This window comes from Eutrema salsugineum, unplaced genomic scaffold (genome assembly GCF_000478725.1).
Source record: "Eutrema salsugineum unplaced genomic scaffold, Eutsalg1_0 scaffold_6, whole genome shotgun sequence".
Classification (NCBI taxonomy): domain Eukaryota; kingdom Viridiplantae; phylum Streptophyta; class Magnoliopsida; order Brassicales; family Brassicaceae; genus Eutrema; species Eutrema salsugineum.
Genome location: NW_006256547.1, coordinates 3,555,664 through 3,581,573, shown reverse-complemented (window position 1 = coordinate 3,581,573; position 25,910 = coordinate 3,555,664). Strand labels below are relative to the sequence as shown.

At 35.0% G+C, this 25,910-nt stretch overlaps 6 protein-coding genes across 6 annotated transcripts; 4 read left to right on the top strand and 2 right to left on the bottom strand.

Moving 5' to 3' along the window:
* Positions 1–3,459: 3,459 nt before the first annotated feature.
* On the top strand, positions 3,460–5,246 carry LOC18011571. The gene is made up of 8 exons (XM_024151057.1): positions 3,460–3,522; positions 3,616–3,702; positions 3,821–4,009; positions 4,096–4,245; positions 4,374–4,427; positions 4,520–4,648; positions 4,854–5,172; positions 5,224–5,246. Exons 3-8 carry the CDS (start codon positions 3,821–3,823, stop codon positions 5,244–5,246), a joined length of 864 nt encoding a protein of 287 aa, XP_024006825.1. The 5' UTR covers positions 3,460–3,522; positions 3,616–3,702.
* A 962-nt stretch (positions 5,247–6,208) lies between these two features.
* Positions 6,209–7,353, bottom strand: LOC18011570 (probable sugar phosphate/phosphate translocator At5g25400). Its single transcript, XM_006394728.2, has one exon. It carries the CDS (start codon positions 7,351–7,353, stop codon positions 6,301–6,303), a length of 1,053 nt encoding a protein of 350 aa, XP_006394790.1. The 3' UTR covers positions 6,209–6,300.
* An 859-nt stretch (positions 7,354–8,212) lies between these two features.
* Positions 8,213–10,274, bottom strand: LOC18011790 (ethylene-responsive transcription factor SHINE 3). Its single transcript, XM_006394727.2, has 2 exons — positions 10,034–10,274; positions 8,213–9,024 (listed from the first exon to the last, which is right to left on the bottom strand). Exons 1-2 carry the CDS (start codon positions 10,111–10,113, stop codon positions 8,517–8,519), a joined length of 588 nt encoding a protein of 195 aa, XP_006394789.1. The 5' UTR covers positions 10,114–10,274; the 3' UTR covers positions 8,213–8,516.
* Positions 10,275–12,455: 2,181 nt separating this feature from the next.
* Positions 12,456–15,730, top strand: LOC18011789 (phospholipase D alpha 3). Its single transcript, XM_006394726.2, has 4 exons — positions 12,456–12,564; positions 12,677–13,886; positions 14,309–15,010; positions 15,152–15,730. The coding sequence occupies exons 1-4, from the start codon at positions 12,469–12,471 to the stop codon at positions 15,598–15,600; spliced, it is 2,457 nt and encodes an 818-aa protein (XP_006394788.1). The 5' UTR covers positions 12,456–12,468; the 3' UTR covers positions 15,601–15,730.
* Positions 15,731–17,439: 1,709 nt separating this feature from the next.
* Positions 17,440–21,001, top strand: LOC18012957 (phospholipase D alpha 3). The gene is given in 6 exon segments (XM_024151643.1): positions 17,440–17,535; positions 17,942–19,154; positions 19,572–19,678; positions 19,680–19,730; positions 19,732–20,281; positions 20,423–21,001. Coding segments are annotated over 6 exon segments (2,466 nt in total). The 3' UTR covers positions 20,872–21,001.
* Positions 21,002–21,910: 909 nt separating this feature from the next.
* LOC18012956 lies at positions 21,911–25,167 on the top strand. Its single transcript, XM_006394724.2, has 6 exons — positions 21,911–22,182; positions 22,282–22,404; positions 23,152–23,396; positions 23,906–23,993; positions 24,677–24,743; positions 24,824–25,167. Exons 2-6 carry the CDS (start codon positions 22,349–22,351, stop codon positions 24,875–24,877), a joined length of 510 nt encoding a protein of 169 aa, XP_006394786.1. The 5' UTR covers positions 21,911–22,182; positions 22,282–22,348; the 3' UTR covers positions 24,878–25,167.
* Positions 25,168–25,910: the final 743 nt, after the last annotated feature.

Below are 25,910 nucleotides of genomic sequence, written 5' to 3'. Positions count from 1 at the left end.
AGACAAGCATTGAAGATGCATTGAAGAGAAGTAGATGAAGCATTGAAGCAAATAGCACTCAAGCAACCTATTTTTTCTATCTATCTACGTGAACCAAAAGAGCATTGAAGCTCATTGAGAAGACATTTATCTAACTCTAAACCATGCTTTACATCCAACTTCACACCAACTAAAATCATTCCATCATTTATTACCCTAAACACCATCTCTAACCAACTATTTTCTAAAATTAACTAGGTATTAATGAGAGAAGATGTGAGTTGAATACATACCTTTGTCACTAGGCATCATTTGAACATTTATGGTGAGAAGTGTGTGAACAGACTAGCCTGCGGTTCACCTTCCTCAATAGCTAGTTCTGCATAAGAAAAAAATACAAAGTTTTATCAACCTTTGCATTTCAAAACTTTAACACCGTCAAACAAAAAACCATCGAACAGGTTAAGACCATCGAACATGTTCAAAATTCTATCGAATATATTCAAAACTTATAACAATTCTAGTTCAATTACTGAATCATTCAAATAACATCAACACATCTTTCATAACATCAACACATCATCAAGCCTATTTCAGATATATAAACCGATATAGAACATAAAACAGATTGAAACCGATGACAAACTAAATCTTCCAACCATAACCTATTTCAGATGCTCTGATTGAGCAAATCAAGGGAAGAAACCGACATGCAGAAACCAGTGAACGGAGTAGGTGAGAACTTATCTGGGAATTTGGTGAACATGCAAAAACCATCGTTTCGTCGATTTGGCAAAAAAGGAGCGGAGGATACGACCAGCACCAACGATTCACCGCCGTCACGGAGCGGAGAAGACGACCATCGCCAACGAAATCGGGACGAAAGACACGTTGGAAAGGATTTTTCTGGGCAGATTTCTCGGTTTCGATATGGGAAAGGTCGAAGAAACACCGAGCAAACCGAAAGATGAAGCCCACGTTTTTTTAACCAATCAGCAGGACACACCTGTCCAAGAAGAATCGTTTCTCCAGGCCCCAAATAAGAATCGATTTTTTTGATTTTGGGCCATAAAACATTTTTTTTAATTCAAAAAGGCTAAAGAAACCCAAATAAGCCACCCCGATAATGATGCTCTTATATTCAGCTCCAACTTCTTCTTCGAACTTTTCTTCAAAAAAGGCTTTCAAGTTGGATCAACTCCAACAAAATCGTTGAGTTTAGTGAGCCTTTGCTGGATCTCCAAGTCAGTAGCTGAACCTAAGGTACTGTTCTCACTCTTTTCCTCTCTCTGGCGTCACTGGATTTATCGGTCTTTAGTATTAGCGAGATTTTGGGTGTAACTTTTTGGAAATCGAAGCTTGAAATTGATTGAGAGAGCCAAACCCTAAGAATTGGTTTTGGGGTGTCTTAGGTTGGATGATATTCTAATAAATTATCCCAGGTATAATTGCAAATACCCAACTACTTCTATATCCCTGAATGGTAGCGTCAATGTGTACTCATTACACTGCAGTGTATATTATATAAATCCGAGTAGTTTGTTAATTATCTCTGAGAATTTTTTTTTTTATGATTCAGGCAAGAATGGGACACGAACAGCTTGACGTACCAGAATACCCAGATCTCGGTGCAAGTCCAAAACTGATTCTTTTATCAGTTTTTGGGTTTTTCCTGTTTGTTCTTCTATCCTTCTTCTGTATTTGTGTAATACGACGCAAATGCAGTGCGTCTGAAAACGCACAGATCCACGGGATCGAACTCCAACCCTGAAAAAGGCGGGAAAAAGTTGTTACTTTATTAGATATTAAATATTTGTTTATGTCAGTTATTCGTTTGAATAATGAAAGCTACATGTTGTATACATTAATATGTATGAAGTGAAAGACGCACTCGTAAATTTATACTTTAATTTATCTTTTTTTTGGTCTTTATTAAGCGAAATTAGAAAATTCAGAAATTCTAAATTTCTTCCTATCTAATATCTCTAACTTCAGATTCTAATTATAGAAAATGTAATAACAATCTTAAAAAAAAAACTAGGAATGATTCTAATTATAGAATTTTTTGATGATGTATAAACAATCCTAAAAAGACAAAAAAACAAGCTAGAATTGAATATTTGAATCAAACTCTAATCAGACCACACATATTCCTATTTATTTTTGTTTAGAGTTCGATCAGAGTTTTTGTAGTTGTGGATGGTTGTGGTTGGTAAAATTATCACACTAGAAAAAATAGAAAATCTTGTTTAAATAACTTTACAAATCATTTCCTATAGATATGAAATTATATATATATATGTATAAATATGTATTTTATTAATTGCAAAATTAGTTTGTTACAATTTTTTTTTTTAGAAAGTTACATAGTCAAACAAGATGACAGGTATGTTATTTCAGCGGAGTTTATAGAGAAACAAACTGAAGCTAAAGTACCTATAGTTTAGAGTGAACTCCATAAAGAAAGTACTCTGAAGAATATTAATATTCTGAAGAATACTAAAGAACAATTTGGAATTTATTTGAGTCGGGGTTGTGCAAAAAGAAATAATTAAATTAATTGAAAATTTTTTAAAATTTTACATCATACATTAGACAAATCCAGCCGATTTATGTATTGGAGCAATTTTTTTTTCTGTTTATTACATTACTAGACACAATTTTGAGTGATGTTCTTGACAATTGAAATAAAACATGTCATTATGAAATTTATTAGTTTTTTAAATAATTATTTAGTATTTATTTATAATTTTTTATTATTAATTATTTTTAACTAATAATTTTGATATTTAGCATAATAATATAATTTTATATTTTTTATAATTATATATTATGTTTATTTTGGTAATTTATATTTAATCGCTAAAATATATGTTAGTTCTCAGTAAAAAATGTTCCATTTTCAACTGTTAAATCAATTATATTTGTATTAATAACGCTCAAAACTACAATTATCCATAAACTCCTGTATTAATAACCGCAACTGTTACATTTAAACCAGTAAAGCCTATAATCATGGAAGTAGGATATATAATAGTATCATCTAGTACTATTTATTACAAAATACATGTTCTTTCTTTTTTTTTTGAGTCAACACAATAATTACATTATAAATTTATGGACTATCTATTGATTACAAACCAATGAACCAAATAAGTAAATTCCTTTTTTTTCTGGTCAAAATACTATCATTAATGTTAGAAAATCTCAAAATATACGTTTGAACCGTAAGGACCAATTTCGTTTATAATATAAGGAAGCCTCATCATTGTCGTATCACCTTTCCATAGTAATTAATCTCAGTCAAATAATTCTATTGTCTCCATAAAGAAAGTAACGTTAATTAACAATTCGTTTAAGATTCTTTCCTTGACTATATAAGTATATTTGCATCATTCAGAAAACGGAACTAGTAAAATGTCTTCCGGAATTAGGATAGTAAACCATATGGCTCTTCTTCTTAAGCTTGCAGCTCTTTTCTTCTTCTTCTCAGCAGCGTTTGCTCGTTCCAATCAAACTGTCGGCTCTCTCAGATCCTTCAAGGTTATTCCATTATTTTTACCTACTCAATTGGTTTCACATACTCTCACTTTAAATTTTGTTAATATAATCTCCTTCTTTCTTGTTGTATTGCAGCTAAGCGAAAACGTAACCTACGATTGCATAGATATCTATAAGCAACCATCACTTGATCATCCTTTGCTCAAAAACCACAAAATTCAGGTGCTTTCTCTTTAGGACTACTGTTTTCTTCTTGTCTCAAATTATTTAAAAGAGCACTTTTAAACTAATTAAATAGAGAAAAATAATGTACTTCAAATCTTAATTATTCTTTTGGAAGATGAAACCATCAGTTCCAAGACCTGGATTTAAGAACCAAACTGATGACAACGAAACATACAAGAATAAAATAGATTGTCCAGATGGAACCGTTCCTATACTGAGAACTACAAAAGAATATGTATCCAACGCTCAGCGTTTCTCGGAGTTGCATTTCAATCCTTTAACGGCCGATAGCCCTGGAACACATGTAAGCATTCATCACTTGTCTAGTTCTCTTCAATACAAAATTAAAAAAAAAAACAGTAAACAAATTGTTATGTTTGCTTATTATAGATATCTGGAGTGAGAGCAACAAGGGGAGCCCCTTATCATGGTGTTGAAGCCTGGTTTACTGTATTTGAACTGAACATCGCCAAAGACCAAGCTTCTTATGCTTCTATCTATCTTGGAACCGAGACCAATTTCATCTCAGCAGGGTGGATGGTACTTTTACAAACTTATCAACATAAATATTCTTTAAAGTATTACAAGCTTTTTATCATAAATGTTCTTTATCATAAACTTTTATCATAAATATTCTTTAAAGTATTACAAGTGCTCATGATTTGCAGATAAATCCAGGTCTATTTGGTGATCAACGTGTGTGGTCTTACGGATTTTGGAGGGTGGATCATCTCAAATAATTAATGTATATATATATTATGGTTTACATAATCAACATCTTTTTGAATTCCAGTTCCTTCGACTGTCTTAATAGGGCAAAGGTGGAAAAGGGTGTTATAATTTGATCTGTCCAGGATTTATTCAAGTATCCCAAGATGATCTGATTGGTTTCCCAAATCCACCTTCTTCATATGTTGGGTCGTACCGTTTTTCTATTCATCAGGTACTCTTATGTTCTTAATCAGGGTATATTTTATACTGTATTTGGTTATTTCTAATATTCGAGTCAGAAATTTATGACACTTGGTGAACATCTTCTTGGTTCGATAAATTAACCCATTGATTTATTTGCATTATATACTTTGTACTACAAAAAAATATTTTCCTTATTAACTAATGTTTTTTGTTTATTATTCTATTTGCAACAGGATAAACAAACAGGGAATTGGTGGCTTACTGAACTTATAAAAAACAAGCCTAATGTTGACATCGGATATTGGCCGAAAGAGCTATTCGATAGTTTAAGTGATGGTGCAAAAATGGTTGGAGCTGGAGGTACCGTTCAAGCTTCTCCTTCAGGTTCAAGCCCTCCTATGGGTAACGGTCAACGACCATCTAGACATTTTAAGGACTCAGGAGTTTTCACAAATGTTGAAGTTTTGAATTCCAAGTATGAGCGACGTAATATCATTTCTGGTCCGGTTGATGCGTTACTAGATAGTGAAAAATGTTATGGGTTACGATTTGGTAATAATTTGTTTTCTTATCTTGGTTTCTATTTTAATTATGGTGGTCCAGGAGGAAACTCGTGTGGAGTTTGACATTTGTTATTTGAATCACATTTGATATGTAAGATTTTTTTTTTCGGAATAAAAAGGCAATTGATTACTATTGTATACTTTTCCATTCTCTTAAGAATGTGCTCTTTCCATGAGTTATATATAACTAAAATAATATCTGTTTGTTTTGGCATTATATTTACTAGTACTTTATGAAATTACTACCTTGTCCTATTTGGGGATGAACGGATGTCTAAGTTCTCGCTTTGACTTTAAAATAGAAAGTTGCAAAGCCTTTTTCAACACATACAAAAATGTACAGATTTTATTAATTTTTTAAATTAACATTTTATTAAATTATTTTGCTTTTAATATTTGTTTAATATGTATCTTCTAGTTAGTTATTAAAGTTTTATCATTTTAATTATTCATGATCAATATTAGGACTACATACAAAATATAAATGTATAAATAATTTTGAGGTTTATTATTAGAAAATAACATTCTTAAACTTCAAATATGAGGTTTTCCTATATACCTCATAAATTGTGTATCTCTTGGAAATGCTGTTGGGCTAAATTCTACATGTCGGCCTAATGCAAAATTTTAAAATGAACTAGATGTGCAAAACAAACCCTGAGCCATGAGTTCGTCATGCCAAACTGATGAAAACCCAAAACAAAAAAAAAACTTCACGTTAACCTGCAAATTTATTAACAAATGATCATGGCAAGGAAAGGAATAATTAACCAGAAAGTATCATAAAACTCAAACTCCATTGACAAATGTTGGTAAAATAACACCAGTCATGTTCATAAATAATTAAAAAAAAAACAAAAACAGAAGATTAAGGAAAAGGTCCCGGGTGATACTTCCCTCACTTGGGTATAGATATATCAAACCTAACTCAGATTCACCAATAAAGCAAATTGTAAGAGACCAATAGACCATTGCCAAATCCTAGGCCTCATTACCATAACTAACAAAATTTCTTCCATCTGACTAATAATCCTTGAAGCTCTTATTCCAAACAAATGTTAACTTAAATCAAAAATCATAAAGTTTAATTTACCAATCAAAAATTCTTCAACTTTTATTAATCCTCTGGCTCGTTCTTCCTCCCACCACCTTCATTTCCTTCCCTATCTTCCAAAAGCCGACCACTCTCTTCATCAATCTGCTGAGCAGTCTTCTGTGCCTCTTTGGCCTTCAACGCTTGCAGTTTCGCGTGATTGTAATACGCAACGCCCAAAAACGCGATCCCATAACCGAAAAGATTAACCGGAGTCACAGTGTCCTTAATAACCGACCAAGAAAAAGCGATCAAGAGCCAGTCCTTAACCACACCAGCAACATTCATGGTCAGAGCAGAGGTCTTCCCAACCAAAAGAAACACAGCAAGATTCAGAGCAAACGCACAGAACGAGTTCGTCCCAAAAATCAAGAAATCGAAATGGAAGGTGGACGTATCTCTCAGAACCGGAAACTCCACAACAATCCATGGAACAAACAAGAAAGCCAAGCAGCAAGGAGCAACGTAATACAAAGAAGTGATCGGATTCAAAGTAATTCCTTTAGAAGTAAGCAAGATCTGAATCATTACCAACCGCGTCGCCTCAAACGCAACCGCACCTAGCTGAAGAACCACACCCCAAACGTCGAACCTAGCTTCTCCATAAGCAGCGATCGCAACGCCGAAAGAGATGGATAACATGTTAACCATCGTCTCCGATTTGAAACCTTCCTTCTTGAACAAAACGCCGATGGAGTAAACAGCGACTGGCATCAAGGCCTTGAGCATCTGGATAAAGGAGACGGAGAGGTAAATGTAAGCGGAGTTAGAGAGCCAGAGAGAGAGTGAGTACAAGGCTCCAATGGGGACGACGGATCTGAGGTAAGTGTCGCGTGACATGGAGACTGGCTCGACGAATTTGAAGACCTTGATGAGGAGGAAAGCTAACGCTGAGCAAAAGGACATGTGGATCATGGTGAGAGAGACCGGGAAAGGCCAAGCGTACATCTTCTTGTCGAGGATGTATTTGTTGTAGACGATCACGGTGAAGCTTAGGAAGATCCATATCGCTACGTATGTGTAGGAGAGGACGATGTTCTTTATCACTCCTTCGCTCAGTGATTTTCCTTTCCCCATATTTTGTAGATTTTTGTGTGTTTCTCTCCGGGACGGTGGTTCTGCGGCGGAGACGGTGGTTGTGGTGGAAGTTTTGTGTGAATTTTGGTGAGATCCTGAAAATACGTTTTCGGAGTTTACCTAAAGACAAGAGACTACCACGTAACCGAAGTGCTTCACCAATTTATAACTCTTTTTTTTTTAATGACTGAGTATCATTAATATTTAATAATTATTCATATTCCTGTAGATAATGATACAATTATAGGATATATCCATCAATTCTAATTTTAGAGTAGATACTTTGCACAATATAACACTTTTTAAGACTTTGGAAAATTTTTTTCTTTCTCAAACACCAATCTGTTTGATATATACACTGTCGCATAAACAATTAACATACGCAATTTAAATAACTAAATCACAAAACAGAATAAATATCTTTCCCATTTTAAATATGTATCCGAGAAAATTAAATGATATTGATTAGATCGAAAATATAAAAAAATATCATAATAAACACTTTATGTAAAGGGTTTGCGATTTTTAAACTCTTTATTTTTTTGTGTGCAGATACTCCATTAATTTGTAAACGTCGCTTGCTGTTTTGAGTAATTGAGTTGGTTCCCCCTCTTATTTTCCCATTCCGTCCCATTTTATTTCTAAAAAGGGAATTCAATTTTTTGACCGATATGAAAACGCATTCTCGTATATGAATATGATTTAGAAAGTCTAAAACAGAGATGTATACCTTTCTAAAGAAGAAAAAACAAGATAATAAAGAACGGGAGGAGGATTTTACACACACCATATATATGTGGTAACTGGTAACCATGTTAAAACAATAAAAGCTTGCTTGGTCGAGGAGGTAGGACTAACATTCGAATCACAAGAATCTGATTCGCAGATGTGTTTAAAAAGAGTGACAAGTCTCTTTCACATTTAGTGTTTACGTACTCTTCTTTTAAACTAATTTATTATCTTCCCTACCATTTTGTACCTTCTTATCATGTCTGGTCTACTCCATAATCTCCTCTATGTAATTATATCAATGCCGACAAAGTCAGCAGATATTACTAATTAGCACTCTTTAGAAATAAAATATGTTGGGAAAGTATTAATGAAAGCTCTGGATTATACCCTTGATTATTATTCTCCCTCTTTTTTGTGGTTTTCTTGGTCATCTAATTCAAACGATTCTCCTTTAGACCATCAGTGGAAGCAGAAGCAGGACAAGTCCAGTTGAGCAACTCCTCGATCATCTGCATTGCCATGTGATCTTCTTCCTCCACGTCTTCGTTTCTTTTCTTTATATTACTAATCCCAATTCCACCGCCGGCACTTGCGTTGACGCCGTCACCGAGTTCAACAAGCTTGACCCAGTTTTGACTCGTTTTCGACCCGGCGCGTTTCTGCCACACGCCGATGTGTGAGCTGTCGTTGTCGAGGCGGAGACACGTCAGATACGGTGTCTGGTCTTTACAGTTCTTCCTTAGCTTGGCGTTTAGGAGTTCTGATAACGATTTCGGCGACCTTAACGGAGAGTTAGCGTCCGGAGAATCTAAGCCGTTGGATTTGATGACAGGAAAGTTGGTCTTTGCGTTCTGACCGTTCATTAGAACCGCAGCTTGGTCGTAGGCTCTAGCCGCTTCTTCCGCTGTGTTGAATGTTCCTAGCCACACCCTTCTCTTCCTGATCACATGCATATAAATTGAATTAAAAGTGTTTAAAAATCATAATACATTTTTTTTTATAAACCCTATCGGCTGATCCGGTCGACCCCGGTAGGAACGCACCGAAGTGCTATAATGTGGACTTTTCCCTGGTTCAACGGTTCAACGGACACCATGAGCTTCGAGCGAACTCGAGTCAATGGGTCATGAGATCCATGAGATCCAAATGGGTCACCATACTACCTGTTCCGAGTTTGAAATGCCTTCCGACTAATGCCAAGGATAGTCAGATCGCCTGTTATTGGACTACCAGTTTACCCACACAACCCTTCCCTACCAATGGACCACAACGATGCGGGCAAAATAATAATACATATAGCCTAATAATATATACCAGTGCGTTGAATTAAGTGTTTTATAAAATTTGACATATAGCCTAGTAATATATACCAAATTCTTTGCTAGACAGGTTGTTTCAGTTATTAATAAAACCGTATACCGTATACATGCTTTATTAATTATTATATTTATAGTACAGTATATAGAAAGAGGATGATAGGGCACTAAAAAATGTGAATGCTAATAAAAAAACTAGGAAGAATTTATATGATGTATATATACGCATGGATGTATGAATATAGAGAAAGTCATACATTTCAATTGTATTACAATGCACGTATATACGTATAAAAAAGCCATCACAACAAAAACATAAAAAATGAAAAAGCCTTTGATCTCATGTACTGTACACATACTGACATATGTAATTATATCAATGAATGTGGTCTCCTTATATCTCGTAAGTGACCAATTGAAATTAATATTGGACAAAACTGAGGAAAACGATTTATATAAAATCAATTTATGAATCTTTGAAAGTTTAATAATTAGTGACAGTTACTTGAATGTATGATCGAATATATATGTATTATGTATACACTATATATAGATGCTGCATAAACACAATATATATTGTGTATGTGAATGTTTGTGTTAAAGAGAAGGAGAGAGAGAGAGAGAGAGCTGACATGAGAGGATGACGAATCTCAGAGACCCAAGAACCCCACTGACGCTGGCGGACACCTCGGAACTTCTTCGAATGTCCCATTTTGATGTTAGAAATTAAGGTTCTTAATTTTCTCTGTGTTTTTCTGACATGAACTCAGAAAAGCAGTGAGAGAGAGAGAGAGAGATTCCTCTTTTCTGATCTCTCTACCTTCAACTACTTTGCTTTTTGCACGTCCTCTCTACTTATTTATTGTCCTCTATTTCTAGCTCCCGTGCCATGGGGGTAATATATATGCTCCATCTGTAATTTTGTAATTTCCAATTTACTCTCTTCTAAATTCTCATGTCTTTTTATTCGTTAAATTATGTTATCACTCATGCTTTCTTTTTTTTTCAAATACGACGTTGTATTTTTTGTTAGTTTTAAAAAGGTCTATTGCATATAGGATGTTGGTGTCATTTATTTGCATTCATGGGTAGAGTATTTGTGAATGATTTTCAACATGAAAGCGTTAATCTTATTATAGCAACTAATTTTTTCTTATAAGGAGTTTTCAATAGTTAAATAATAAATACGAGAAAATGATTAAGTATCGGTAAACATAATTTCTGAGTTAATTTATGACATTTTCACAGTCCACATATAAAATTAAATACCTGCCTATAATTAAATACACTTTTATGAACAATTTCTGAGTTGATTGTTCTACAACAGGTGTAAATAAACTTTTTTCGGTTTGATGTCTTCACGACAACGAATGGTACCAAGTGATGTTTCTTATTGCCTACGAAACGTAAGAATTTTCCAATTCGTCTATTTCCTCATTTAGGAGAATATCTATAAGAATTTTTTTGTGTTTTAATATAGAACGCGTTTTAAGGTGGTACAAGGCCTTAAGCAAAATATCGTTATAGGGCACTGTTTACAGCCAATCAGACTAGTGGAAGTTTGTAAACAAAATGCAAATCAGGTTATATAATTCGTCAATTTTCTCTAACATCCATTCCCGAGTTATTGATAATGATTTCTCATGTGTATTCAATAGTTCAAATATGTGTTTTTTTATTTATCAACTTAAATTAATCCTAAAATAAATGAATGTGATTTACAATTTTTAAGATTATGGAAATCACACACATCTTTCCCTCGAATTATCAGTATTAAATTTAATAGCAGTACCTAAAAAGATACCCTTGTATATCTAGTACATTAATCAAGATTCTTTTTGGAATTCATCTAGTTTTTGTTTTTAATCATAAGTAAAAAGAAGAAGAATAGCCTTGTTAGTTAATAACTAAATAATTAATTTAATGAAACTAAAGAATTGTCGGTGAGATGCGCGGTAAAAGTCCACGGATATTTATAGAAGTAGTTGTGCATTAAATTTAATGTTATAAAACCTAAAGGAGACACAGAACTATTTATTTAAACCTATGCCAAATGTACCACCCGCTATGGAGTAGTATCAAACAAAATAAATAAATTTGAAAATATTTAAGGATGTGACAAACATAGGAATGACAGATACCGGCACTTGACGTACTAGATGTAATTTTGTTCTCAATTCTGTAATTTTGAGAATAATTTGAGTTGTTTTGAGAAAAGTACTCAATGTTTTTGCATTTTATAAAATATCTTTCAAATCTTTAGAAAAGTAAATGAATATACTTTTTTAAGTGAAAATAATTCACTTCACTCTGTATACTGTAGGATTTGGTAAATTTTGAAAATGATAATTTTTATTTTTAAGAAGAAGTGGTGCATCAGTTATCTTTACTATTTCTCTCTATGATATTATATATGACGATGAGGACATTCAAGGTGCCTATGAAAAAAAAACGACGATTAAGTTTAAAAAAAAAAGTCGATGAAGAAGTTTTTCGTATACAATGAAAGGGATCGACGACTTGGAAGGTCAGATTTTAATTGGGCTTTATAAAAGCAAGGCCCGAAGAAAAATACGTATCATCACGTCATAGTGGAAAGATTCCAAGACTACTCATTGGACGTAAGACAAATTTGGTTCTGTAAATGAAGAATTTCTTGTTTAATGGTCTCTTCAGTAGACGAAATTTAGAATAATAATGGCATATGAAATGGAATAAACTGTGTACATTATAGATGAAGAAAAAACATTGTAAAAGTGAGTCGTCAGACTAATGTCCAAAAGAAGAATCTGTTTTGGCCTACAAGAAAAGGTTTACGTAAGAAGGCATATTGTCTCAAAATCCATTAACGGACTTCATCATTTTCTTCTTGTAATTCCATGCAGTTTCCTCAAGTAATCCACAATCCTAATCCAAACGTTTCATTTTCAAATTCGATTTTCTCCTTATATATACTTATAGACTAACTTTATGTCTACATACTTTAATTGATACAAGAAATAGTCATTCAAGAGAAAAAAATATAAATATAGTTTAAAAAGCGAATAGAATAGTTTTAAAGTTAAAAATGGAGGAACAGTTGCTGCTTCATGGAACTCTTGAAGTGAATATATATAGGATCGATAAATTGCATCAACGCACTAGATTTAATTTATGCGGCAAGGTAACCCTTCAATAATTTCCAACAAAAAAAAACAATTAAACCCTTAAGTTATCCATATTGTCGGAATTTTAAAAAGTTAGTTGTTGATAATTTAAATCCACATGATTAATAGGGGAACAAGGAGCCGAGGGGGAAGAATATCAAATCCAAAATAAAGAGACTAACGGGCTCATGCACAAGTTTGTTAGGAGGGCATCTCTACGCAACCATTGACCTAGACAGGTCAAGAGTAGCTCGAACCATGATGAGACGCCATCCAAAATGGTTCCAATCCTTCCACGTCTACACCGCACATTCAATCTCCAAAATCATATTCACAGTCAAAGAAGATGAACCAGTCGGTGCGAATTTGATCGGCCGAGCTTATTTACCTGTAACTGAAGTCATCACCGGACGGACTATAGACCGATGGCTCGATATCTTAGATGAACAAAAGAGACCGATCCAAGGTGGTTCGCAAATCCATGTCCGTGTGAAGTTCAATAACATAAAACAGGACGTGAACTGGAACAAAGGTATCATATTACCTTCTTTCAAAGGAGTTCCTAACGTATTTTTCAACCAAAGAGAAGGTTGCAAGGTTACGCTTTACCAAGACGCTCATATTCCCGACGATTTCCCGGACATTAATCTGGGAGGACAAGCGATTTACAAGCATCATCGGTGTTGGGAAGACATCTTCGATGCCATATGGAATGCAAAACATTTGATATACATCACGGGTTGGTCGGTTTACCCTGACATAACACTGATCAGGGATCCTAAACGGTCGAGACCAGGAGGGAACATGAAGTTAGGAGAGTTGCTGAAGAAGAAAGCCGAAGAAAACGTGACCGTGCTTATGCTTGTTTGGGACGATAGAACTTCTAACGAAGCATTTAAGAGAGACGGCTTGATGATGACTCATGATCAAGAAACTTACGATTACTTCAAGAACACGAAAGTGCGTTGCGTTCTCTGTCCGCGGAATCCGGATAACGGTGGGAGCATTGTTCAAGGGTTTGAGGTGGCTGCGATGTTCACTCACCATCAGAAAACCGTTGTGGTGGACGCTGAAGTGGACGGATCGAAAACGAAGAGAAGGATAGTTAGTTTTCTTGGAGGGATTGATCTTTGTGATGGGAGGTACGATACTGAGGAGCATCCTTTGTTCGGTACTTTGAACAATGTTCATTCCACTGACTTTCACCAGCCGAACTTTGATGGCGCATCGATTAAAAAAGGCGGTCCACGTGAGCCATGGCACGATATTCACTGCAAGCTCGATGGTCCTGCGGCGTGGGATGTTTTGTATAATTTTGAGCAGAGATGGATGAAACAAGGTATGAAAATAAACAACTAGCTAACACTAGGCTTCAACGGTTTGTTTTTTAGTTTTCATGTTATAAAGACTTTACCAAAAAAAATAAAAAATTATATGTGTTATAACGTTTAGGTTTACATTTTATAAAATGGTGATTTTCTCCTAATAAACCCACACCATTTTAAACCTTACACAGATTTTTTCTTTAATTGCAGATTTTTTTTTTTTTTGTTTGAAGGTTAACCAAAAAAAATTCTTTAAATTAAACGTGTGAAAATACATTTAAAGAAATATATTTTGCGACTGTTTTCTAATGTTGAAAAAGAATAACGGATGTAAATCAAACTCTTAAAATAATGTTTGAAATTATGGTAACTAACCCTAAACAAAAGTCATTCTAGAAACTCAAAGAAATCAATCATCTTGTGTGTTAAATTACAGGCAGTGGTATAAGGTATCTTATATCGATGGCACGGCTCTCAGAGATCACGGTTCCGCCATTGCCAATTGTGGAATCAGACAATGCAGAAGGTTGGACTGTTCAACTTTTCCGGTCGATAGATGATGGTGCGGCTGAAGGGTTCCCAGAGGATCCACGTGAAGCTTCAAGCGTTATCACTGGAAAAGACAACGTGATCGAAAGAAGCATACAAGACGCTTACATCAACGCCATAAGGAGAGCCAAACACTTTATCTACATTGAGAACCAATACTTCCTCGGAAGCTCCTTTGGATGGAGCTCTAGAGACGTTAATCTGAACGAGATCAACGCTTTGCACCTCATTCCCAAAGAGATTTCTCTCAAGATCGTGAGCAAGATCGAGGCAGGCGAGCGGTTTTCAGTGTATATTGTGATTCCATTGTGGCCTGAAGGAAAACCTGGATCTGCATCGGTTCAAGCAATACTAGACTGGCAAAGGAGAACAATGGAGATGATGTATACAGATATCATCATTGCTCTTCGCAGGAAAGGTTTAGATGCAAACCCTAGAGACTACCTATCGTTTTTTTGCCTCGGGAACCGGGAAGTTAACAAGGCGGGTGAGTACTGGCCTCCGGAAAAACCAGAGGCTAATTCTGATTACGCAAGAGCTCAAGAATCTCGTCGGTTCATGATCTATGTCCACTCTAAAATGATGATTGGTAAGTCAAATCTACCTTGCATGGCAAGAAAAATTAGTTTAGAACTTGTCTTTTTTAGTGTGCCATCAAGACCTAGTTAGCCCGTAAAAAACCTATATAACAATCACAAGCTCTCGTTACAAAGTTTCCATCTCTATGCAGTTGATGATGAGTACATAATAATAGGATCAGCTAATATTAACCAGAGGTCAATGGATGGAGGCCGAGACTCAGAGATCGCAATGGGGGCATACCAACCTAACCATTTGCTATCTACCAATCAATTAATGAGGCCGACAGGCCAAGTCTTTAGCTTTAGGATATCACTATGGCTTGAACATTTACGGATTATAACTAACGTATTCCAATTTCCTGAAAGCGAAGAGTGTATAAGAATGGTAAATGCAAAGGCAGACGAGCTATGGGGACTATACTCAGCACAAGAGTACCCTCGAGATGACGATCTACCAGGGCATTTGCTTAGTTATCCGATTAGCATCGGTAGCAACGGGGAAGTAACAAGTCTTGCTGGTGCTGAGCTCTTTCCTGATACTAACGCAAAAGTTTTAGGTGAAAAATCTAATTATCTCCCTCCCATCCTCACTACGTAGGTGATGTAATTTGCATCGCATACTATGATAATGTGTACGTAATTCCGGTTTACATGTGTTAGCATTGACTAACCAATCTTCTGCATTCTGTTATGTTATGTCCACGATATATGAATGTCGATGCAACGATACATGCATGCTTATATAAAAATGTTACAACAATAATACATATATCATTTAGAAAATTTCTTTCTCTGAATCGATTTAGTTGAAAGCTAGATTCGGCGGCGCCACCCCGAGCACCGACATGCCAATCCACTGGTGTTAGTCTTTAAAAAAAGTTTTAAGAAACACAAATTCGATACAAATATATTATACATAACAATTCAGAGCATCTTTATGACTCTATCTATAATGATTATATAATTTATATCCAAATTGGCTTTTGTTTGAAGCTAGTAGACTAGTAGTAGTATGTACATTAACCCTTTCTAATCATACATATGGATAACACTTAAACTTCTTCACACTTTTTCACATTATCAATAATTGAGATGGCGACGCAATTCAACTTATCCATGGACACTGCCGACACAAAACATCCATATACCATCTATTCATCAATGCTTTATTGTTCTTTATTTATTTATATTATTTATATATGTCTATTCTCAAATTGTTTTGCTATCCACTAATCAACCAAAAAGGAACCAAACAGTGTTCTCTCTGTTACTCGAGAGGATTACTTAGCTTGGAAATTCTCGAATTTATGAAATCGTGACAGTAACAAAAGGAAACAAATGTGCGTTGACAGAAACAGAAAAAAGCGTGCCTAATCACAATGGCTGGCACATGCACGAATATCTTTCTTTTGATCTTTTCTATACTTGACGTACTAGATGTAATTTTGTTCTGAAATCTGTAATTTTGAGAATAATATGAGTTATTTTGAGAAAAAACTCAATGTTTTTGCATTTTATAAAATATCTTTCAAATCTTTAGAAAACTAATTGTTTTTTTTTTTAAGTGAAAAGAATTCACTTCACTCTGCTTACTGTAGGATTTGGTAAATTTTGAAAATGATAACTTTTTTTAAAGAAGATGTGGTGCAGCAGTTATCTTTACTATTTCTCTCAATGATATTATATATGACGATGAGGACATTCAAGGTGCCTATGAAAAAACTTAAAACGATGAATAAGTTTTAAGAAAAAAGTCGATGAAGAAGTTTTTCGTATACAATGAAAGGATCGACGACTTGGAAGGTCAAATTTTAATTGGGCTTTATAAAAGCAAAGCCCGAAGAAAAATACGTTAATTAATTTTAAGTTGGAAGCCCATAAATTTGGACGTAAAACAAATTTGGTTCTGTAAATGAAGAATTTATTGTTTAATGGTCTCTTCAATAAATAAAATTTAGAATAATAATGGCATATGGAATGGATTAAACAGTGGACATCATAGATGAAGAAAAAACATTGTAGAAGTGAGTCGTCAGACTAATAGAAGAATATTCCGTTTTGGCCTACAAGAAAAGGTTTACGTAAGAAGACCTATTGTTTCAATCCCCTTTAATAGACTTCATATTTTTCTTCTTGTAATCCCATGCAGTTTCCTCAAGTAATCCACAATCCTAATCCAAACGTTTCAATTTCAAATTCGATTTTCTCCTTATATATACTTATAGTCTAACTTTATGTCTACATACTTTAATTGATAAGCGGTTTGGAGCCTTTTCAAAAAGATCCTCGATCAAAAGGGAAATTTTCTAGACCCATTGTGGTTTGTTATTTTGCTTATGAGTCATCCACACAAGAAATAGTCATCCACTTTTCAAGAAAAAAAAAATACAAATATAGTTAAAACTGCGAATAGAATAATTTCTAGGTGAAAAAAAAAATGGCGGAACAGTTGCTGCTTCATGGAACTCTTGAAGTGAAGATATATAGGATCGATAGGTTGCATCAACGCGCAAGATTTAGTTTATGCGGCAAGGTAACCCTTCAATAATTTTCAACAAAAAAACAATTAAACCCTTAAGTGATCCATATTGTCGGAATTTCAACATAATTATAAAAAGTTAGTTGTAGTTTTAACATTAATTAACATATAAGCATTTTCAAAGAAGTAATGAGTTTATTATTAATTTATTGTTTTATTCTGTGAACTATATATTTAAATATTATTTTGAAAAAAATTAAGCTTCTTATAGCTAAATAAGTAATAGGCGAAATATATATTAAGATAATATAAAATAGAAATAATCAAAAGTAGTAATTCTATAATTGATCTTGTCAAGAACGATATGGCTAAATACTTTAATTTAAAAGATACCACCGGTCACGTATTTAGATGAATAAGTAGACGAACTAATGTAAAATAAAACTCACATGATTAATAGGGGAACAAGGAGCCGAGGGGGAAGAATATTCAATCTCAGCTCAAGAGACTAACAGGCTCATGCACAGATTTATTAGGAGGGCATCTCTACGCAACCATTGACCTAGACAGGTCAAGAGTAGCTCGAACCATGATGAGACGCCATCCAAAATGGTTCCAATCCTTCCACGTCTACACCGCACACTCAATCTCCAAAATCATATTCACAGTCAAAGAAGATGAACCGGTCGGTGCGAATTTGATCGGCCGAGCTTATTTACCTGTCACTGAAGTCATCACCGGACAGCCTATAGACCGATGGCTCGATATCTTAGATGAACAAAAGAGACCGATCCAAGGTGGTTCGCAAATCCATGTCCGTGTGAAGTTCAATAACATAAAACAGGACGTGAACTGGAACAAAGGTATCATATTACCTTCTTTCCAAGGAGTTCCTAACGTATTTTTCAACCAAAGAGAAGGTTGCAAGGTCACGCTTTACCAAGACGCTCACGTTCTCGGCGATTTCCCGGACATTACTCTAGCTGGAGGACAAGCGATTTACAAACATCATCGGTGTTGGGAAGACATCTTCGATGCCATATGGAATGCAAAACATTTGATATACATCACGGGTTGGTCGGTTTACCCTGACATAACACTGATCAGGGATCCTAAACGGTCGAGACCAGGAGGGAACATGAAGTTAGGAGAGTTGCTGAAGAAGAAAGCCGAAGAAAACGTGACCGTGCTTATGCTTGTTTGGGACGATAGAACTTCTAACGAAGCATTTAAGAGAGACGGCTTGATGATGACTCATGATCAAGAAACTTACGATTACTTCAAGAACACGAAAGTGCGTTGCGTTCTCTGTCCGCGGAATCCGGATAACGGTGGGAGCATTGTTCAAGGGTTTGAGGTGGCTGCGATGTTCACTCACCATCAGAAAACCGTTGTGGTGGACGCTGAAGTGGACGGATCGAAAACGAAGAGAAGGATAGTTAGTTTTCTTGGAGGGATTGATCTTTGTGATGGGAGGTACGATACTGAGGAGCATCCTTTGTTCGGTACTTTGAACAATGTTCATTCCACTGACTTTCACCAGCCGAACTTTGATGGCGCATCGATTAAAAAAGGCGGTCCACGTGAGCCATGGCACGATATTCACTGCAAGCTCGATGGTCCTGCGGCGTGGGATGTTTTGTATAATTTTGAGCAGAGATGGATGAAACAAGGTATTGAAACAACTAACACTAGGCTTTAACGGTTTGTTTCCTCTGTGTTTTCATGTTAGTTATAATGTCTTTACCAAAAATAATACATGTTATGACGTTTAGGTTTACATGTTATAAGATGGTGATTTTCTCCAAATAAAATCACACACCCTTTTAAACCTTAAACATGTTTTTTAAAAGAAAATTGTAGATTTTTGCTTGAAAGCTAACAAAAAAAAATAGTTTAAATTAAGCGTGTGAATGTGAAAATACATTTAAGGAAATATATTTTGTGATTGTTTTTTTTTATGTGGAAAAAGAATCATGCATGTAAATCAAATTCTTAAATTAGTGTTTGAAACAATATGGTAACTAACCCTAAACAAAAGACATTCTAGAAACTTAAAGAAATCAATCATTTTGTGTGTTTAATTACAGGTAGTGGTACAAGGTATCTTATATCGATGGCACGGCTCTCAGAGATCACGGTTCCACCATTTCCAGTACTGGAATCAGACAATGTAGAAGGTTGGACTGTTCAAGTTTTTCCGGTCGATAGATGATGGTGCGGCCTGAGGGATCCCAGAGGATCCACGTTGAAGCTTCGAGCGTAGGACTTATCACCGGAAAAGACAATGTTATCGAAAGAAGCATACAAGACGCTTACATCAACGCCATAAGGAGAGCCAAACACTTTATCTACATTGAGAACCAATACTTCCTCGGAAGCTCCTTTGGATGGAGCTCTAGAGACGTTAATCTGAACGAGATCAACGCTTTGCACCTCATTCCCAAAGAGATTTCTCTCAAGATCGTGAGCAAGATCGAGGCGGGCGAGCGGTTTTCAGTGTATATTGTGATTCCATTGTGGCCTGAAGGAAAACCTGGATCTGCATCGGTTCAAGCAATACTAGACTGGCAAAGGAGAACAATGGAGATGATGTATACAGATATCATCATTGCTCTTCGCAGGAAAGGTTTAGATGCAAACCCTAGAGACTACCTATCGTTTTTTTGCCTCGGGAACCGGGAAGTTAACAAGGCGGGTGAGTACTGGCCTCCGGAAAAACCAGAGGCTAATTCTGATTACGCAAGAGCTCAAGAATCTCGTCGGTTCATGATCTATGTCCACTCTAAAATGATGATTGGTAAGTCAAATCTACCTTGCATGGCAAGAAAAATTAGTTTAGAACTTGTCTTTTTTAGTGTGCCATCAAGACCTAGTTAGCCCGTAAAAAACCTATATAACAATCACAAGCTCTCGTTACAAAGTTTCCATCTCTATGCAGTTGATGATGAGTACATAATAATAGGATCAGCTAATATTAACCAGAGGTCAATGGATGGAGGCCGAGACTCAGAGATCGCAATGGGGGCATACCAACCTAACCATTTGCTATCTACCAATCAATTAATGAGGCCGACAGGCCAAGTCTTTAGCTTTAGGATATCACTATGGCTTGAACATTTACGGATTATAACTAACGTATTCCAATTTCCTGAAAGCGAAGAGTGTATAAGAATGGTAAATGCAAAGGCAGACGAGCTATGGGGACTATACTCAGCACAAGAGTACCCTCGAGATGACGATCTACCAGGGCATTTGCTTAGTTATCCGATTAGCATCGGTAGCAACGGGGAAGTAACAAGTCTTGCTGGTGCTGAGCTCTTTCCTGATACTAACGCAAAAGTTTTAGGTGAAAAATCTAATTATCTCCCTCCCATCCTCACTACGTAGGTGATGTAATTTGCATCGCATACTATGATAATGTGTACGTAATTCCGGTTTACATGTGTTAGCATTGACTAACCAATCTTCTGCATTCTGTTATGTTATGTCCACGATATATGAATGTCGATGCAACGATACATGCATGCTTATATAAAAATGTTACAACAATAATACATATATCATTTAGAAAATTTCTTTCTCTGAATCGATTTAGTTGAAAGCTAGATTCGGCGGCGCCACCCCGAGCACCGACATGCCAATCCACTGGTGTTAGTCTTTAAAAAAAGTTTTAAGAAACACAAATTCGATACAAATATATTATACATAACAATTCAGAGCATCTTTATGACTCTATCTATAATGATTATATAATTTATATCCAAATTGGCTTTTGTTTGAAGCTAGTAGACTAGTAGTAGTATGTACATTAACCCTTTCTAATCATACATATGGATAACACTTAAACTTCTTCACACTTTTTCACATTATCAATAATTGAGATGGCGACGCAATTCAACTTATCCATGGACACTGCCGACACAAAACATCCATATACCATCTATTCATCAATGCTTTATTGTTCTTTATTTATTTATATTATTTATATATGTCTATTCTCAAATTGTTTTGCTATCCACTAATCAACCAAAAAGGAACCAAACAATGTTCTCTCTGTTACTCGAGAGGATTACTTAGCTTGGAAATTCTCGAATTTATGAAATCGTGACAGTAACAAAAGGAAACTAATGTGCGTTGACAGAAACAGAAAAAATGTGTGCCTAATCACAATGGCTGGCACATGCACGAATATCTTTCTTTTCTATATTTTATTAAAGTAAATATAAAAAGGAAAGCTTTTGTGAATTATTGCTTTTTAGATCATAATTCCAACAAACAAAATTTTAAATTTAGTAAAGAATCTAAAAAATATCTTTGATATAATCACTTCATTATTAAAAGGAAAATAAAAAAGTTCTGATTAAAAATCATATAAGAACAAGGTTGATAAATGGTTTATATTTTCCCTATCTCAAAACATTTATTTATTATTAAAGTACACAATTAATAGGAATAACGGACAATTTACTTTGTTAAAAAAACGGATTTTTTTGTATTCCTTCCTTTTGGGGAGTTGCAGAACCACCACACACGAATAACAAGGAGGAGGAAGAAAAAGAGAGTCGAATAAAGAAGAAGGAAGAAGAAGAAGAAGAAGACGCCTCTGTTCCGGAACCAAGCAGGCTTTAGATTTAGCTGCTGGGGAGGTGGCGGAACAAAACCCTAATCCCAATCTGCCCTGAATATGCCATTTTTGAGGTTATTTTTCTGTTCTCATCAGAAGAAATTACCAGAGTGGGTTTTTCGATTCAGTGATTGATTTGGCAAAATGGAAAATTTTGGGTTTTTGAATTGCAGGATAGTGAGACTTCTCCTACCTGGGATCAGGGTCTTGATTAGAAGATCGCTAATTTGGTTGCTGTAAATGCATATCCGTGAATATATTCCCTCTTGGATCTACCAGTTATTTGGTTGCATGGGGTGAGTGAGGATCTTTCTCCCAATTCTAAGTTTTTGGAATTGAAACTTTCAACAAAATTAAATTAATGATTTCGCCTTTTCCTTGTATGTGGTTGTGTTACCTGTATGACTGAGAAATTAAGGAAGATGAATCTTACGAGAATGGAGTAAAAATTTAAACTTTAAATCTAAATTTGACCCATCATCTTTTGAGAATTTGTGGCTATATTGTTTCCTTAAATTTGTAGGCTTGGTTGGCCACTATCTCCCTCTAGCATCTGTGGATGTATATGGGTTGTTGCTTGCATTTTAAGCAAAAAAAGTGGAATCAAAGCAACTCTCAATTGTTGGTTCTGCTCTAGGTCTTTTATCTCATGATTAAAATCGTTTGCTTTCTTTAGTTTTGTGAGTGTCTTTTAATTTGGATTGCTATATTGCTTTGGTTAAGATCATCAATGAAACTTCACTTCATAATTTTAACAGGATAAATACAGTATGTGACTTGAATCACATCTATACTTCTCCACTCTTATTCTTCTGTTTTTTCTAACAAAGCCTTTGTCCCTTTTTTCGTCAGAGTTGTTTGTTTGTAAAAAAACCGTCTTTTTCTCTTTCTGTCTCTGTGGAATCTATGGTTGTGGCTGCAAAGGGTCTTCCAAATCAGATTCCTTAGTTCTTGCAAATCTCCTAATTACAACAGATCTCCAGCAGCGCTAATAAAAGTCTTCTCACTGGCATTTTTTGTTTTGTGGTTTTGCAACAGTACAGAGGTTGTTTTGGATGCTGCAATAAACCACCGCTTATAGTTGCAGTGGATGAGCCTTCTAAAGGGTTAAGGATTCAAGGTCGTTTAGTGAAGAAACCAAGCGTATCAGACGACTTCTGGAGCACAAGCACCTGCGAAATGGATAACAGCACAATGCAGTCTCAGAGAAGCATGTCTTCTATCAGCTTCACCAACAATACCGCTACTTCTGCAAGTACAAGCAACCCCACAGAATTTGTAAACAACGGTGAGATGAGACTTCCACACATTGCTTTTTTCCTTTCTCGCTTTATATTTGCTTGGCTGTTTTTCTAATTCAAAGCTTTAATACGGTCTGATTTATTCAACTTTGAAACTACCTACTTATGGTATTAGCTTTCCCAATCAGCGGATATTCCCTACTTCATGATTTACTATGGAAAAGTGCATATAAAGGCACATTTCTCTAGAAAATATTTGTTGTTTTAACATGAAAACTTTTGTCTCATGATGCGTTGATGTTGGCTGTTGCTGAATTTTCTCTATCAAACCTACCAGCAATTCAACCTGACCTGTGCATAATAAGCTTCCAAACAGAAATATTATTTCATCCACTTCTCTTTTGTATTGCTGTGTTTTGACCTGCATCTCGACACATTATTTCTTCGACTTTCAGATTGCTTCCTGGTTCTCTGCTCTGTTTTTCTCTCATTCTTGTTCTTCAATGCTGTCATTTTCCCTAAGGAAATCTTGTGTCTGTTCTTTCTTCGTGGCTAGGATTGAACCTCTGGAACCAAACTAGACAACAGTGGCTTGCAAATGGAACTTCACAAACAAAGGCCAAACTTCGAGAACCTACAATAAGGTTGGTGAAAGTTAGCTTTCTTTTCCTCTTCTGCATATTCATTAATACTTGATGAGTGTAGTTCTTCACTTAATTCTACCAAGAACACGAATCAAATACTGAAAAGTATTTGGTTCGGGTATCCACTAATGTGCATTCAAAAATAAAACAAAAATTATAAGTTTGTGATAGTTGAGATTGTCATTCATCTTTTAAAAATCATTTGCCATTTACAAATATATTCAAAATCGATATCATGCATTTATATTTATATACCTTTTCTTGCTTAAGAAATATGCATAAGTAAGATTCCAGTTATTACATGAATTCAGTTGTTAGCTATATCAATGCTTCCATCAATATTTACTTTCTCATCCACCGAACATTGTAGTTGAACTTCTTAACTGGAGAATAGTAGGAATATATTCTTAATCTAAAGAACGGGGCTCGATGAGTAATAGAATATCAGTTGCGTGACGCCATTGATGTAGCATGTAAAGCTTGGCGTAGGAAAGGCTGTTACAAGAACGGTGTCTTGTGATAGATTCTTCTCTTTAGTCCTTAAGGCTCATTTTGGGTTATAGAAGATGAGGTTCTTACAGTTTTGAAGTCAGAAAGTTTATGGATAATTCTTTAACCATCAGATTTCTTGTCAATTCGAATAATTCATCAAACTTGCTGAGTTAATATGTCGTTTTCTGCAGCTGGAATGCAACGTATGAGAGCTTGTTGGGTATGAACAAGCGGTTCACTCGTCCAATACCTCTCCCTGTAAGCATTTTTCTGCTAATTTCTACATTTTATATATGTGATTTAGGGTTTGTTGAAGGTTGTAATGATTATTGTGGCAGGAAATGGTGGATTTTCTGGTGGATGTGTGGGAGCAAGAGGGCTTGTATGATTGATTTGCAACTCTTGTAACTTGATTTCTCTTCTTTTTATTTTATTTTATGTGTGTAATCAAAAGAAGAAAAACAAAATTCCAGAACTTGGATTGTCTTTAGTCTTGGCTTCCTGAAAGTGAACGAACTCTCAAGGAACTCAAATATTTCCCGTTGAAAGGAAATACCGATTTTTTTTCTTTTTTTTTTGGGTTCAATACTCGACTTCAGTTATACTCAGAATTGTATTATTGTGAATTTATGGCCCAAGTGGTTCTACTCTTTTCTGAGCATTATTACCTTTTTTTATGATAGGTATCCATCCAAGTTCCGGATTTTTTAAAAACACTCTAATACCAGTATACAATACCACTATTTTTATCTTTAGTATTTGAATGTTTTAATAAAACTAAAATCTGTATTATATCGTTTTGGAAGGACTAATGGTTTGCTAAATCTAACCCATTGTTAGCACAAATCCGACTAAAATCAATTATTGGCGAGAAAGTAAATTCTTGTTTAAATTGTAGATGTCTGTGATCAAAATGACGTTTTTCATGTCTTCTACGTCTTTCTCATCCTTGGTTTTCCTCGCTTGGATTTAAAACTTATAAACATTAATTAAACGTATTCATGTAGATTGTAGTATGTATGCTTTTTTATTATTATTGACTGGCAAAAACTCACTGATGCAATCTCTCTTTGGAATGATAAACTTGTAAACATTATACTTATTCATGTAGAATATAGTGTGCATGCTTTTTCTTAGAGATTTATTAAATAAACTATGCATGTAACTACTGACCAAAAAAAAAAAACTATGCATGTAACGACGACATATCTAACAGTTGGTTTAATTTTTTCAAACAAACAATAATTCATGTCGTCACGATCATGTTATTTTCCCTTCAATCGAAAGATCTATAACAATTCAAAGAATTCAACCTACATATGCTTTGTCAACAATTTTTATCATTCCAAAAAATGGTTTATCTACAATGCATGTACTCGAACAATCTCCTTCAATGTATTAAAATTTGCTGTCAACCTTAACCAT